Source organism: Lagenorhynchus albirostris, chromosome 11 (assembly GCF_949774975.1).
Source record: "Lagenorhynchus albirostris chromosome 11, mLagAlb1.1, whole genome shotgun sequence".
In the NCBI taxonomy this organism is placed as follows: domain Eukaryota; kingdom Metazoa; phylum Chordata; class Mammalia; order Artiodactyla; family Delphinidae; genus Lagenorhynchus; species Lagenorhynchus albirostris.
The window spans coordinates 7,874,886-7,889,056 of record NC_083105.1 but is presented as its reverse complement, the minus strand read 5'-3'; the positions used below and the strand labels follow the sequence as shown (position 1 = coordinate 7,889,056).

Below are 14,171 nucleotides of genomic sequence, written 5' to 3'. Positions count from 1 at the left end.
CTTTACACACATGAGGAAGGGCCGGGGCGCTGAGTTAGAACAGCATCAGCCCAGAAATGCAGAATTGCCAAAAGAAAAGCCCCAAGAGGGAAGGACACTTTCTAAGAAGATAAAGGTGAATTCCAGGCATGAGCTTTCCAAGGGGAAGGGGGACTTCCCCGCCCCTCCGCCCCCAGGTGCTCAGCCCGCGCCGCCCACCCCCGGCGCCCGGCTAGGGGAGCCGCGCTCTAGGACCCGAGGAGGAAGAACTGCTGGGAGACGGTGCCTCCAGCGGGTGCTGCCGCGAGCGGCGGGCCGAGGGGGCTGGAAATGAAAGTAAAGCTCTCCGGAGCCACATGGACGGAGCTGCCGGGGCGGCGGCGCCGGGAGCAGGATGCTGCCGCCCGTAATTAAATAGCATTTACTCTTATTATTACTAATAATAATAACGTAATCATACCTCTAGTCATAGCATACCATTTATCGGGCTCGGCGCAGGCCCGCGGGGAGCGCAGCCCGGCCGAGGTGAGTGCTGCGCGCGGCCCGAGCCCCGCGGGGCAGAGGCCGGGGCCCGACCGCGAACCGGCGGCCGGCTCTGGAGGGCTCGGGGCGCCCGGGGGCCGCGCCGGGCTGGGAGGAGGTGCGGAAAGCCCTGGCCAGGCCGGAGCTGCGCGGGGACACCCGGAGAGTGCGTTTTGCAAAAATGAATAGTCCCCCAACCCCCCTTTCCTTCTTTTTGGGGCTCCCCCTCCCGGCCCCCGTGCCCTGCCCCAAAGTTTCAAAGTTATTGTGCTGCCGGGGGCACCTGCCGCTGGGAGATTTGGCTGCCTCTGCAACCCCCCGAGGGGTGTCTTGGAACTAATTGCGTGGGGGGCTCTCTCCTGGGCGTCCGAAGCTTTGGGGTGTGCGGATGCTTTGCCGGTTCCCGCGATGGGGTTCGAGGCGATTGGCGGGGGCGTCGCTGGCAACGCGCCCCTTCCTTTTGTGTGCGCCGTGGCCCCGCAGCGCCGGGAGTTGGAGGGACCGCAGCCGCCGACGGGCCGCCCCTGCCGGCTGCGGCGGCCACGCGAGCCCGGGGATCCGGGGCCTGCGGCCCGGCCCGGGGGAGAGGGCGGCAGGAAAGGGGGGCGCGGTCTGGGGGGTGCATTTCCGGTCGCGGGATCAGTCCCTGGGCTCAGGCCTGCGAGGGGTCCGTCGTCCTACCAGGGGCGCACAGGGGCTGCGGGGGACAGCTCCAGCGCCTGGGGGGCCCCGGGAGATGAGTGCAAGGGAGCCACCCACCCCGGCCTCGGACTCCCCTCCTGCCCTCCGCGGGCCTCAGGGACTCCTCCCGGCCTGCTCCTTCCTTTCCCCGATTTCCTCTTAAAATTTGTCTGGCTCGGATATTTATAAGGTGCCCGGTTTGGGGGTCTTTCACAGAGACAAAGCAGTATTCCCAGGGGAAAAAAAATCAGGATTCACTCTGATAGACTCTGATGGGTGTGATACCTACATGGCATTAATGGGTAAGAATAGGGGCTGGAGAAGGAATGGAGGGGCTGGAGAAGGGGCCTGGGCCCAGAGTGAGGGACTGTGGTGTCCACATCAGCTTTGTCAGGGATTTCATTTCTCTGGGATTGCTTACTGGGACTTTTGTTTCCTGGGTACAAGACTTTGAACTCCAACTTCTTAGCATTTTCCTCAGTGCCTGCAATTCATCCAGTCCCATGAAAAGAGCAGAATGCAGATCCTTGGATTTTCACACAAATGTGATAATTATGGTACATTTACCAGCTAGTGGACACAAAATTCCAGCAGAATCTTTAATTCTACTACCAAGACTTAGACCCCCTCTCCCCCCACATACTACCATACCCACCTTGGTCATCTTTCCCCATTTTCACTTTCCGTGGAAATTGGACTGCAAGCTAGAGATGATGCCCAGCCAATCGCAGTTGGAATAGGTTTGTGGTGTGGGCTCCCTTGAGCTGGGAAGGAGAAACCTGTGTCCAGGAGGGCTGAGATCTGAAGGTAGGAGAGAGATTTTGTGAGCCCTGAGCTGGGACGAGGTTCCACGGATGCTGTGAATTCTAGGCTGTTGGCTTTTTGTTTAGGATGAACAGTTAAGAATGTGGGTTTGGGTGGATTATTTGGGGCTAAGAGCTGGGCTCTTGAGTCTTAGGTATAGGAAAGTTGAGGCATCAGTAGGTTTGGATTTGAAAATCTGAAAATAATAATCCCTTAAATAGCACTTTTTAGTTTATAACAAAAGGGCTTTCACATATGCTGGCTCATCTGTCCTCCATAGCAACCGTGTCAGCTCGACATTTTTCAGTCCTCATTTTCCAGATGAGAAACCTGAGGCTTAGGGAGCTGAAGGCTCTCCCTGGAAGGTCACATAACAGAGCTAGGATTCCCACCTGGTTTTCTGCCTCCAAATCTTCACCTTCTCCCAGAGTCCTGGCTACCTTAGCAAGTTACTTTTCAAGCGCTTCTTGTGAGCACAGTGCGATGCTGTGGGGCAGGCTTGGGTTGAGTTTGCCACTTAGAGGCTGGTTGGGAAGAGAAAGTTAACTAGCGAACCAATGAGAGAACAAGGAAATGGTCAATACTAGGGTCAATGCGGTGGGAGTGGAGAGAGAAGAGAGAGCTCTCAGGGTAACCTGGAAAAGTTAGGGAAGGCTTCCTTCAGCAAGTGGGTCTTGAGCTTGAAAGAATGGGGATGCTTGGCTGGGGTGGAGAAGAGGTAGGGGATTCTGGGCTCACCACCATTGCTTCCGCTCTGGGAGGTTGACGAACATTCTGGCTAATTCTTACAGTGGCTCCTTGAGGGGTGAGCATTATTATCTCCATCTCACAGCTGAACACACTGAGGAACACATGATTTATGTGGCTGGCCCAAGATCACCTGGCTGGATTTGAAGCCAGTCCTGGGTGACTGTTAAGTGTGCTGCATGGCGTCAGAATTGGACCACCTCCATCCCAAATATGTGGACAAGAACAGAGACCAGGACAGTTTGAGCTGGTACATGTTCCGGGGGTGAGGGCTTAAGCTAAAACGTCAGCAGGCTCCCCAAGGCCAGGGAGTTTTAATGAACCAGCCCTGTGCCCCGTGGCCTCGCAGGTACTCTCAGGAGGTTTCTGGAAGCCTGACTGCAGAGGGCAGAATGGTGGTGGAAGGAAGACTGAGCCCTGAGTGTGGAGATCCGAGTTCAGTTCCTAGTGCCTGCCAGTGCCTGGCTTGACGCCACGGAGGAGCTCGTGGCTTGGAAAGGAGAAAGATATGGATGATTAACCTGAGCTTGCCAAGGACAGGAACTGGATCTGATTCACCCTCTGTGTCCCAGGCCCCCGTGGAGGTGCCAGGAGGACGCATTCAGCCATTTTGTTGTCAAATTGAATTATGTCCCAGTGTAGAGGAAGAAGATTTCTTTTGCCCTGGGGGGTGGAAGGTCTTCTGAGAAGAAGTGCCATTTAAATATTTGAAAGATGGGTTGAGGGCTTCCCTGGTGGTGCAGTGGTTAAGAATCCGCCTGCCAATGCAGGGGACACGGGTTCAATCCCCGGTTGGGAAGATCCCACGTGCCGTGGAGCAACTAAGCCCGTGCGCTACAACTACCGAGCCTGCGCTCTAGAGCCCGCGAGCCACAACTACTGAAGCCCACGCGCCTGGAGCCAGTGCTCCGCAATAAGAGAAGCCACCGCAATGAGAAGCCTGCGCACCACAACAAAGAGTAGCTCCTGCTCGCCGCAACTAAAGAAAGCCCGCGTGCAGCAACGAAGACCCAACACAGCCCAAAATAAATAAATACAATAAATTTTTTTTAAAATTAAAAAAAAAAGGAAAAATGGGTTGAGAAAGGCCAGAGAAAGGGCATTCTAAGGAGAGGCACTGAGCTGGACAAAGGCAGGGTGGTGTGAAGTAAGAACAGGCAGATCATCTGGTACAGCCACGGTGCAGGTGGCAGGTGTGAGTTCAGGTTCACGTCAGGCTCTGCCACTGTGGTCCCTTGGGTTCTCCAGGCCCAAGTTTCCTTTTCTGAAAATGAGCCCTGAGGTTTGATGATGTTTGGTGGTAACCTCTGGGAGGAGCCCAAGTGCCCGGGGATCGGGACAGGAGACTCAGATGAGAGGAACTAGAGGGGTTTAAAATTTTTTAGTAACTTAACAAACACCAATCCAGCAATTAGCTAGTGGCCAGCTCTCATGAGTGGTTTCTCCTAGATGAGCTTATTCAATCTTTATGATAGCCCTATAGGTGGGCGCTATAATTGTCCCCATTTTACAGATGAAGAAACTGTGGCACAGAGAGGTTAAGTGACATTGTGTAAGTGACAGAGCTGGAGGGCAAACCCGGGCAGTTTGGCTCTTGAGCTGGCCCAGTGGAGGACTAGGTAAGGCTGGGAGGGAGGGAGGCAGGAGGCTGCCGGGGCTGGTGGTGATAAGGTGAGACAGCAGAAGGTGGAGGTATCCTCTGAGGAAGTCTGGCTGCAGCCTCAACTGGAGCCTCAGCTGGGGTTGATGAAGTGACTGCTACGTGTCAGCTCCCAGGAGTCTCCACAGAAGCCAGTTCCTTTCATCACATTTAATGGCCCATAGAAAACAGGCTCGTTTTCCTTTCTCTGTCATCACCAGCTATGGGGCTCCTTCCCACCTTATTTATTTCTCCTAGTAAGTCTGTTTCTTTGCAGGCGCCCTGATGGCTTCTGCAGGTGTGTTAGCGCTGTTTCCCCATCAGGCTGTGGAGGCCCAGAGGGAAGGGGCGGCAGCATTTCTGCATCCAGGAGACATCTCTAGTTGACTTCAGTTCCGCGGCAATTCCTGAGCCCCGAATCAGAGGCTGAGACCCGGGCCTGATGGTGACAGTGGCAGTAGCGACAGCAGCCACCATGTCTGGAATGCGGCCGTGTGCCGGCCCTGTGCTTGTGCTTTCTGCGCTTTCTCTTACTGAATCCACTTAACAACTCTTTGAGGCAGGAACAACTCTTAACAGCCCCATTTTGCAGATGGGGAGACTGAGGTTCCAAGATCACACAGCTGAGGTAGAGCAGGGGGTCAGAGGGAGCCGGGCCTGCTAGGCTCCCGAGTCCGAGGTCTTAGCCGTCCTGCAGGGGAGATGCTGTCAAGCTATTTCAGTCTCCGTGGAGCTCTTTTCTTATCTGTCTGGAAACCCTAATGATCTGACATTTGTATCGTGCTTTTGCCCACAGTCTCTCATTAATCCTCATGATAATCTTTCAAGGTGAAAGAGGTCTCTGTTTTTCAGAAGAAACCCGAGGGGCCCCCCACCCCTCAGTTCTTCCTGTCTTGTCCACACCATGACTCAGAGAGGGAACCGGGTATCAGATTCCCTGACGCTGAGAGCTGGGGTCAGCCAGCGAGAATCCGTCGAGCACTTCCTTGAGGGCTGCGGGCAAGGTCGAGGCTCTGACCCTTCTGGGCTTTTCAGAGGCTCATCTAAGCTCTTGTTCTCTGGAGCATTCCATGTCATACCCTGTCCCTTTGCAGGCAGAGGAGCACAGGGCAGGGAGTCCAAAGTCCTGCCTTTCGTTCAGTCCCAGCACACACTGGCTGCATGAGTTGGGGCACCATCATCCTGTCATTCCTGGCCTCAGTCTCCTGTTCTGAAAAATGGCCTTGCTGATTCAGTCCTGTCTGCCTCAGGTTTGCTCTGAAACTTAAATGAAGGAACTTTGAAAGCTATAAAGACCACCCGGTGTGAGGGCATGGTTGTGATTGCCATGAACATTTAATAACATCCAGAGTGTTTCTGAATCTTCTTCTCCACGGCTCACCTTGATCCAGGCCTGGACGACTGCAGTAGCCTCCTAACTAATCTGACACCTTCCCCTCTTGTCGTCCGTCCTCAACACAGCAGCCAAGTGGATCTTCTCAAGAGCGAGACCCTGTCACTCCTCTGCTGAAAACCTTCCCGTGGTTTCCTGGCACACATAGAGCACAGTGCTGGCTCTCCAGCTTGGCCCGTGTGTAGCTCTCTGACCAGCCTCAGCCCGTCCCTTGCCCCTTCCTTCCTGCTTGGCCTGCCCTCACTTCAGTACTGCAGCCTCATTGGCCTTCTGTCTTTTCCTTGAATATTCTAAGTTTGTTCCCACCTCAGGGCCATTGTCTTCGCCATAGCCTGTGCCAGGTGTGCCCTTACCCCCCTCCCACGTTCCTGTGACTGGATCCTAATTGTCCCTTTTAAATGCCACCTCCTTGGAAGGGCCTTCGCTAAGCTCCCAGCCCACCCCCCTCTCCATCATTCCCTGCCACGTTTCCTATTTTAGTTTCTTTGTAACTCTTTTTTTTTTTTTTTTTTTTTTTTTTGTGGTTCGCGGGCCTCTCACTGTAGTGGCCTCTCCCGCTGCGGAGCACAGGCTCCAGACGTGCAGGCTCAGCGGCCATGGCCCATGGGCCCAGCCGCTCCGCGGCATGTGGGATCTTCCTGGACCGGGGCATGAACCCGTGTCCCCTGCATCGGCAGGCGGACTCCCAACCACTGCGCCACCAGGGAAGCCCTCTTTGTAACTCTTAACTGTATCATTACTTGTGCATTTAACACTGGCCTTTTTATTTGTCTTGCTGTGCATGGACCACAAGCTGTCCAAGGCCAGGGACTTCATTAACCTTGTTCTCCCAGCATCTGGCAGAGCCCATTGCACACAAAGGTGTCCTGTGGTTATTTGTTGAGTAAATGAATAATAGTAGCAGGGTGGTCCAGAGCAGCCCTTGCCAGAAAAGAGTGGCCTAGAAGGAAACTGCAAAGAAATTGGAGTTGACTGAAAAGTACTTACAGGATAATTTTGAAAGTTGCCAAGTATTCTCTGATGGTGCCCAGTTCAGCAGAAACACAAATTTCTGACCTCCTCTGGGTGTGTGTGTGTGTGTGTGTGTGTGTGTGTGTGTGTGTGTGTGTGTAGGCGGAGGGGACTATGTAAATCTGCAAAATAGTCTTGGAAGGTGGATATCATTAGCTCCATCTTGTAAATGACAAAAAAGAGGCTCAGGCTGATTCCCTGAAAGCTAGCATGGGACAGGGCTGGGACTGGAACCGGCTCAGCGCCCTCTGCAGAGCAGCCCGTGAAACTCTTGGTGCCCAGGTGGGGATTTCTCCGCCCATGAACAGGAGCAGTGACTTCAAATTGCTCAAAAAAAAGAAAAAGAATGGTAACCAGTCACTCTGAGCTCTGGACTCTGGGCAAGCTCTGTTTTTTTTTTTCATTTTTATTTTTTAACAGTGAGCTTCTGTTACTTTTCTATTATATATATAAAAGAGTTACTGTTTAAATGTCTCACTTTAGCAGCCTAGCAGGTGGGTCTTGGAGGTGGAGAAGCAGGAGTAGAGCTTGGGCCCCTGGAGAAAGATGTGGGTTTGAACCCTTCTGTGCAGTTGGGCCCTTAGGTTGTTGCGAACAAGAAAGACAAGATGAAGAAAGTAAAAGCCTCTTTGGGGGACTTCCCTGGTGGCACAGTGGTTGAGAATCCGCCTGCCAATGCAGTGGACACGGGTTTGAGCCCTGGTCCGGGAAAATCCCACATGCCGCAGAGCAACTAAGCCCGTGCGCCACAACTACTGAGCCTGCACTCTAGAGCCCATGAGCCACAACTACTGAGCCCGCGTGCCACAACTACTGAAGCCCCTGTGCCTAGAGCCCGTGCTCCGCAACAAGAGAAGCCACTGCAATGAGAAGCCCGCGCACCGCAACGAAGAGTAGCCCCTGCTCCCTGCAACCAGAGAAAGCCCGCATGCAGCAACAAAGACCCAACACAGCCAAAAATAAATAACAAAAAAAAAGCCCTTTGGAACCAGAATGCTGTGGGAGGGTGGAGATTACGCTTTGCAGCTGACTCTTAGTTTGGCTTATAGTGGGGCCGTGGAGGGGGCCTGGGGGAAGTTTCTTGAACTTTGGTTTCTATTCAAGGTGGCCAGTTAAAAGAAACAAACTGCAGGTTGCTGAGGCCTGCGGGTATCCATTGCGTGTTCATTTCTGGACAGATGTTCCTGGCGGAGCCTGGAGATGCCAGTACCTGCAGCCCCCTTCCCATGCAGCAGTGTGGCCTTGGGCAAGTCACAGATCCCGCCAAGCCTCATTTAAAAAAAAAAAAAAAGACTTTATTTTTGCAAGTCTCGCTTTTTGGTGGAAAGTGGGGATAATAGCACCTGCTTTTGAGATTACTGTAGGGATAAATAACCTGATTCCTGAGAGCAGGACTTCTCAAGCACCTCTGTACTGCAGACTTATCAGGCAGCCTGGGGAAGCCCATGCATGCCTTCTCAGAATACTCTTTTTTTTTTTTTTTTTTTTTTTTTTTTGCGGTACGCGGGCCTCTCACTGTTGTGGCCTCTCCCATTGCGGAGCACAGGCTCCGGACGCACAGGCTCAGCGGCCATGGCTCATGGGCCCAGCCGCTCCGTGGCATGTGAGATCTTCCCGGACCGGGGCACGACCCCATGTCCCCTGCATCGGCAGGCGGACTCTCAACCACTGCGCCACCAGGGAAGCCCCTCAGAATACTCTTTTTAAATGCATAAAGTAAAATACACAAGATTACAAAGGAAAGCAATTCTCTGGAACTACAGCTGGGCTTTTACATCAATGCACTAAAAAATAAGATCTGCAGTGAGTCTAATATAACTACTGTAATTTTGAAGTTGTGGTGAGCGTGAACAATATTTTCTTGTGTCCGCAGTAGCTGAAATTTGACAGGGAAAAAGCTGTGATTTCTTGTGCTGACACTACTGAGTGTATTGCCTACATTCATAATTCGAGTGGAATGTTAAATATCAGGTAGGAGTTAGTGAAAAAAGTTGCAAATGTTTTCCCAGACCCCTGAAGAAAGGTCACATACCCCTGAATTCTCTCCCTGGGCCCCAGGTTCAAAACCCCTGCCATAGAAGGTGCTTCACGCCCAGCAGGTAGCCTCCAGAAGTGAGCTGAGACCCCTCCCTCACCTCCTTGGAGCAGAGGGTCCTCGGGCTCCACGCAGACCCAGAAAGCTGATGAGTGAGGTCGGGGACTGTGAAATTAAAGGCTTCCTGGTCTCTCGGAGTAAGCCATCGAGGGCCTGGTGAGTCAGGAGAAGTACCAGGCGTGGAGATGACGTAAGCTCGGGTGGTGTTCATGCTGTGCGTGGCCCGTCTGCAGGCTGCACTGGGGCAGGTGAGTGCTCGGGGTGGGGTGGCAGGGTGCAGTGTGGGTCTAGGTTGAAGGAGGCCTGTGGGGGTGAGGGAGCACTTTTGAGTCAGGAGGTGACACTGCGTGGTCTCCAGAGTGCAACTACCAGAGTTCAAAGCCCAGCTCTGTCACTTAGTAACGCACCCTGGCCGGTCACTGCACCTCTTTGTGCCTTGGTTTCCTCATCTGTAAAATGAGGATGATAGTAGTACTTTCTTAAGGGGTGTTATGAGGATTAAGTATTATACTTAAAGCTCTTAGAATAATACCTGGTAAGAGAAAGTGCTTAATAAATGATGACTGAGGGATTTCCCTGGCGGTCCAGTGGTTAGGACTCCATGCTGTCACTGCCCAAGGGCCCAGGTTCCATCCCTGGTTGGGGAACTAAGATCCCGCAGGCCACGCGGTATGCCAAAAAAAAAAAAAAGATTACTGAAACCCACATCTTCACTGTTATTCTAGGATTTATGAGACTCCACTTACTCAGAATATGTTTCTGTGTGCTGCTCAGAGATGAATCAGACCCAGCTTCTGGCTTCAAGGAGCTCCTAGTTTAGGGAGAGAATGGGAACATTAATTAACTAGGATCGGTGCAGTGCTTGTGAGCTTGGGGTGCTGTGCAAAGGTGGGGTTTGGGGAAGGAAGGCTTCCTGGTAGAGGAGCCACCTCAGCTGAGCTTTTTTTTTTTTTAATTTGTTAATCCTCTTATTTATTTATTTTTTGGCTGCATTGGGTCTTCGTTGCTGCGTGGTCTCTCTCTAGTTGCAGCGAGCGGGGTCTACTCTTTGTTGCGGCGCGTGGGCTTCTCATTGCGGTGGCTTTTCTTGTTGTGGAGCACAGGCTCTAGGCACGCGGTCTTCAGTAGTTGTGGCTCGTGGGCTCAGTAGTTGTGGCTCGCGGGCTCTAGAGCACAGTCTCAGTAGTTGTGGTACACGGGCTTAGTGGCTCCATGGCATGTGCGATCTTCCCGGACCAGGGCTCGAACCCGTGTCCCCTGCGTTGGCAGGCGGATTCTTAACTACTGCGCCACTAGGGCAGCCCTCAGCTGAGCTTTAAAGAAGCACTGGGCATTAGGGTTGTTCCAGGAAGAGCGGGCAGCTTGAACGGGAAGCTGGATGCTCCAAAGTTTCTGGAGTGTCGCATTCCAGGCCTGGCCATGGGTGGGTGCTGTGTGACCTGGGTGAGCAGCTTGGCCTTTGTCCTCCTGGTAGTGGGTGTCATGCAAGGTTTGGTTTGTTTTCTAACTTTCTTCACAGGAAGTTACAAAAATGGTAACAAAGAGTTCCCTTCACCCAGCTTCCCTTGATGGTGATATACAGCCAATATACATGATCAAAACCGGAAAACTGGCATCGGTACATTAGTGGACTACAGAGCTTATTCACCTTCCGCCTTTTCTTAAACCTACGTTCATTTGTGCGTGTGCAGGCACCTGGGAGGGTTTTGATGTCGCACGGGGAGTGACGTTGACATGTATGTCGGATACCCCTGACCACCAAATGGCAGCAGATTGGAGGGAGCTCGACGGAGGCTGCTGGCCAGAGATGATGAGGGCCTGCTAGTGGAGCTGATGGGAGAAGAGTGAAGAAGTGTTTGGGAGGTGAGGGTGGAAGGAACTGGAGATTGAGAACAGGATGACGGTTGGATCTAGGACTAGAGTTGGGGAATAATGGCGGAGGAGCAGGATTAGGGGAGAAGCTGCTGAGTTAAGTTTGGGATGTGTTGAGTGAGAAGAACACCCAGCCCAACTGGGATGGGCGCCAGGGAGGACTTTCTGGACACGGAGGCATCCAAGCTGGGTCTTAAAGGATGAGTAGGAGTTGGCTGGGGGCGGGCTGGGGAGGAGGAGGGCGTTCCACGTAGAGGGTTCAGGATGAGGAAAGGCACAGAGGTCCTCAACAGTCTGGGGATTGGACATCTGGGTAAGCGCTTCCCAGAAGGTAAGAGATGTGAATCTGAAATACTGGGGAGGGGGTGAGCCTGGTGGGAGGAATAGAATTGTGAGTCACTGACATGACTCATGAGATCATGAAATGCAAGAGCTCATCTGGGGAGAGCATGTCAAGTGAGGAGAGCACCGTCCCTTAACTGGAAGATCTGGGCGGAGGAGTGGAGGACCAGCAGACTCAGCCAGGGGTCCTAGAAAAGGCCAGTAAAAAGCTGTCCCCCACTGGACTCAGCAGCTCGGAGGCCCCTGGGACGGGGAGGACCCTTGGCAGGCACCCTCAGTGGAGTGGGCATGGGCTTGCTGGGAGTAGGAAGTGAGGATGTGGGAACAGCATAGACAACCCTTTCACGAAATGTGACCAAGAGGCGGAAGGGATAAATTGGGAGATTGGCACTGACATATACACGCTACTGTATATAAAATAGGTAACTAAGAAGAACCTGCTGTACAGCACAGGGAACTCCCCTCCATACTCTGTAATGGCCTATATGGGAAAAGAATCTTAAAAAAAAAATGAGTGGATATATGTGTATGTACAACTGATTCATTTTGCTATACATCTGAAACTAACACAACATTGTAAACTATACTCCAATAAAAATTTTTTAAAAATGTGCCCAAGAAAGGGAATCAAGGTTGTGCTAGCCAGAAGGGGATTCAGGAGCAGAGGAGGGAATTATTTTGGGGGTGGGGGAGTCTTGAGCATGATGACACACTCAGGGTCCTGGGGCTGGGTCTGATTACTTAATGGGCGACAATAAGGGTAATTATGGTGATGTGTGTGGGCCCTGGGGCCAGGCTGCTAGGGTTTGAATCCCAGGTCTACCTTGTTTCAGCTGTGTGACCTTGGGCAAGTCACTTGACTTCTCTGTGCCTCTGTTTCCTCCTCCACAAAATGAGAATGATAGCAGACCCTATCTCATAGGATTGTGCAATCCTTAAGGAAGGTATTATGTGTATAGGGATCATGACAGCCCCTGGAACATGGTAGCCACTCAGGAAATGTTAATATTATTACCTGATTGTGAATTTATCTCGGTCTCAGTTTTGCTCATTTATGTATTCAACACTCATTCATTCTTATCTAGGTAATGCTTGGATTGGGTGAGTTGATACACATTCATCCATTTCTTTTTCATCCAAACCACCATTTCCTGAGCACTTCCTCTGTGTCAAGCATGGGCCAGATGTTGAGATTTTGGAGGGGCTAGCACAGTCCCTGCCTGGTCTGATGAAGATCTGAGTCTTTAAAATTCTGTCATCTTCAAACCCTTCTCCAAAATGGAAAAAACAATGTGTTTCCTTCATGGTTCTCAGGTCAACGGTTTGGTCTTTTTCTTGGGAAGAACAGTCCATGGACATTTTGGCAGTCCTGGAGCACTGGGCTTAAAATCAGGCTACTGGTTCCCATTTGGCCCCTGTCCTACTGTTGGCCTGATGTCAGTCATCTCATTTTGTATTTTAGATTACAAGGCTAATACTTGCTCTCTGCAAAAAGTCCAAACCATGGTGAGGTATATAAAGCAGAAAGGAAAGTGGTCTGTTGCCTCTTGGCAGATCCCAGGTCCCAGAGAGAACCAGTTAAATTGGAGAATATCCTCTCACACAGAGGTAATCATACAACCCAGAATGTTCTGAAATGTGCTTTTTTCCTTTCTCAACCACGTACAGAGACATCTCCATGACAGTACATATAGATTCAATAGCTGCATTGTATTCCATAATGCAAGTGATTGATTAAGCTAATTCTCTACTGGTGGACATTAAGGTTGCTTCTAGTTTTTTTCTCTTTAAAAAAAAAAAAAAGAATCCCTGGGGACTTCCCTGGTGGTCCAGGGGTTAAGACTCCGTGCTCCCAATGCAGCGGGCCCGGGTTTGATCGCTGGTCAGGGAACTAGATCCGCATGCCTGCAACTAAGAGCCTGCATGCCGTAACTAAAAATTCCGCATGCTTAAACTAAAAGGTCCCGCACGCGTCAACGAAGATCCTGCACGCAGCAGTGAAGATCCTGAGTGCCGCAGCTAAGACCCAGTGCAGCCAAATAAATAAATATATTTTAAAAACCCCTGTACAAATATAATTTGAGGGCTTGTACAAGGATTTTGGTAGGTTAAATTCTTGGAAGAGAAATTTCTGGGTCAAAGGGAAAGGGCATTTTATCATTTGGAAGGCTTTTGGCTGCAAGTAACAGAATTCCTTCCTCAAAATGGAGTTTATTAAAATCTCAAGTGATAAATGAGGGGGAGCAGTTCATTGAGTCAGTTTATTAAACACCTTTGGGCAGTCTTTCTTCTCTGCCATCTTCTTACTACGCTTTGCCATACAGCAGCAGGAAAAGGGATTATTTCTCCTGTCCCATTTTAAGTGTGAAGGAAGTCTTTCCCAGAAGCCCCTTAGCTGATTTCCTCTCCTTCCTATTGGCCAGGGTGATGTCACATGCCCTCGTCCAAGCCAATCCTGGCGAGGAAAAGGACTGTTATGATTGGTTTAGCCCAGTGCAGCTTCACCGGGGTACCTGGGAAAGCAACAGTATTGGGGCAGTAGTGCCAGGGAGGAGGAAGGGGAGCTGGCTGGTGGGTAGGCAGCTTGCTCATTTTGGTAGACGTTGCTTCACACACCATCAGTTCACACACTCACTGTATTGGCAGTGTTGGAGAGTGCCCATTCCTCCGCCTCATCGACCTGGCTCTCTTCTCTCATTAGCCTCATGAGTGAAAAGTGTCGTCTTGTTGTTTTAACATGTGGTTCTGTCATCAGTGCGTTTCTTTTCCTTTTTTTTGGCTGTGCCATGCAGCTTGTGGGATCTTAGTTCCCCAACCAGGGATCGAACCCAGGCCCCTAGCAGTGAAAGCACTGAGTCCTAACCACTGGACTGCCAGGGAATTCCCTGAGGATCGTTTATTTTTTTAAAATAAATTTATTTATTTATTTTTATTTATTTTTGGCTGCATTCAGTCTTCGTTGCTGTGCACAGGCTTTCTCTAGTTGTGGCGAGTGGGGGCTACTCTTCATTGCAGTGCACGGGCTTCTCATAGCAGTGGCTTCTCTTGTTGCAGAGCACAGGCTCTAGGCACGCAGGCTTCAGTAA

At 51.4% G+C, this 14,171-nt stretch overlaps 1 protein-coding gene across 4 annotated transcripts in view; it reads left to right on the top strand.

The window, feature by feature from the left end:
- Positions 1–276: 276 nt before the first annotated feature.
- ZC3H7B (zinc finger CCCH-type containing 7B) overlaps positions 277–14,171 on the top strand; it is a 54,137-nt gene continuing 40,242 nt past the window's right edge. Inside the window, exon 1 of one of the 4 annotated variants that reach the window (XM_060166755.1) lies at positions 277–385. In XM_060166755.1, the coding sequence (XP_060022738.1) occupies positions 374–385 (12 nt within the window). In that variant the 5' untranslated portion in view covers positions 277–373. Of the gene's footprint in view, positions 505–9,083; positions 9,120–14,171 lie in introns of those variants that run through there. The other 3 variants (XM_060166756.1, XM_060166753.1, XM_060166754.1) reach the window with 3 other exon arrangements.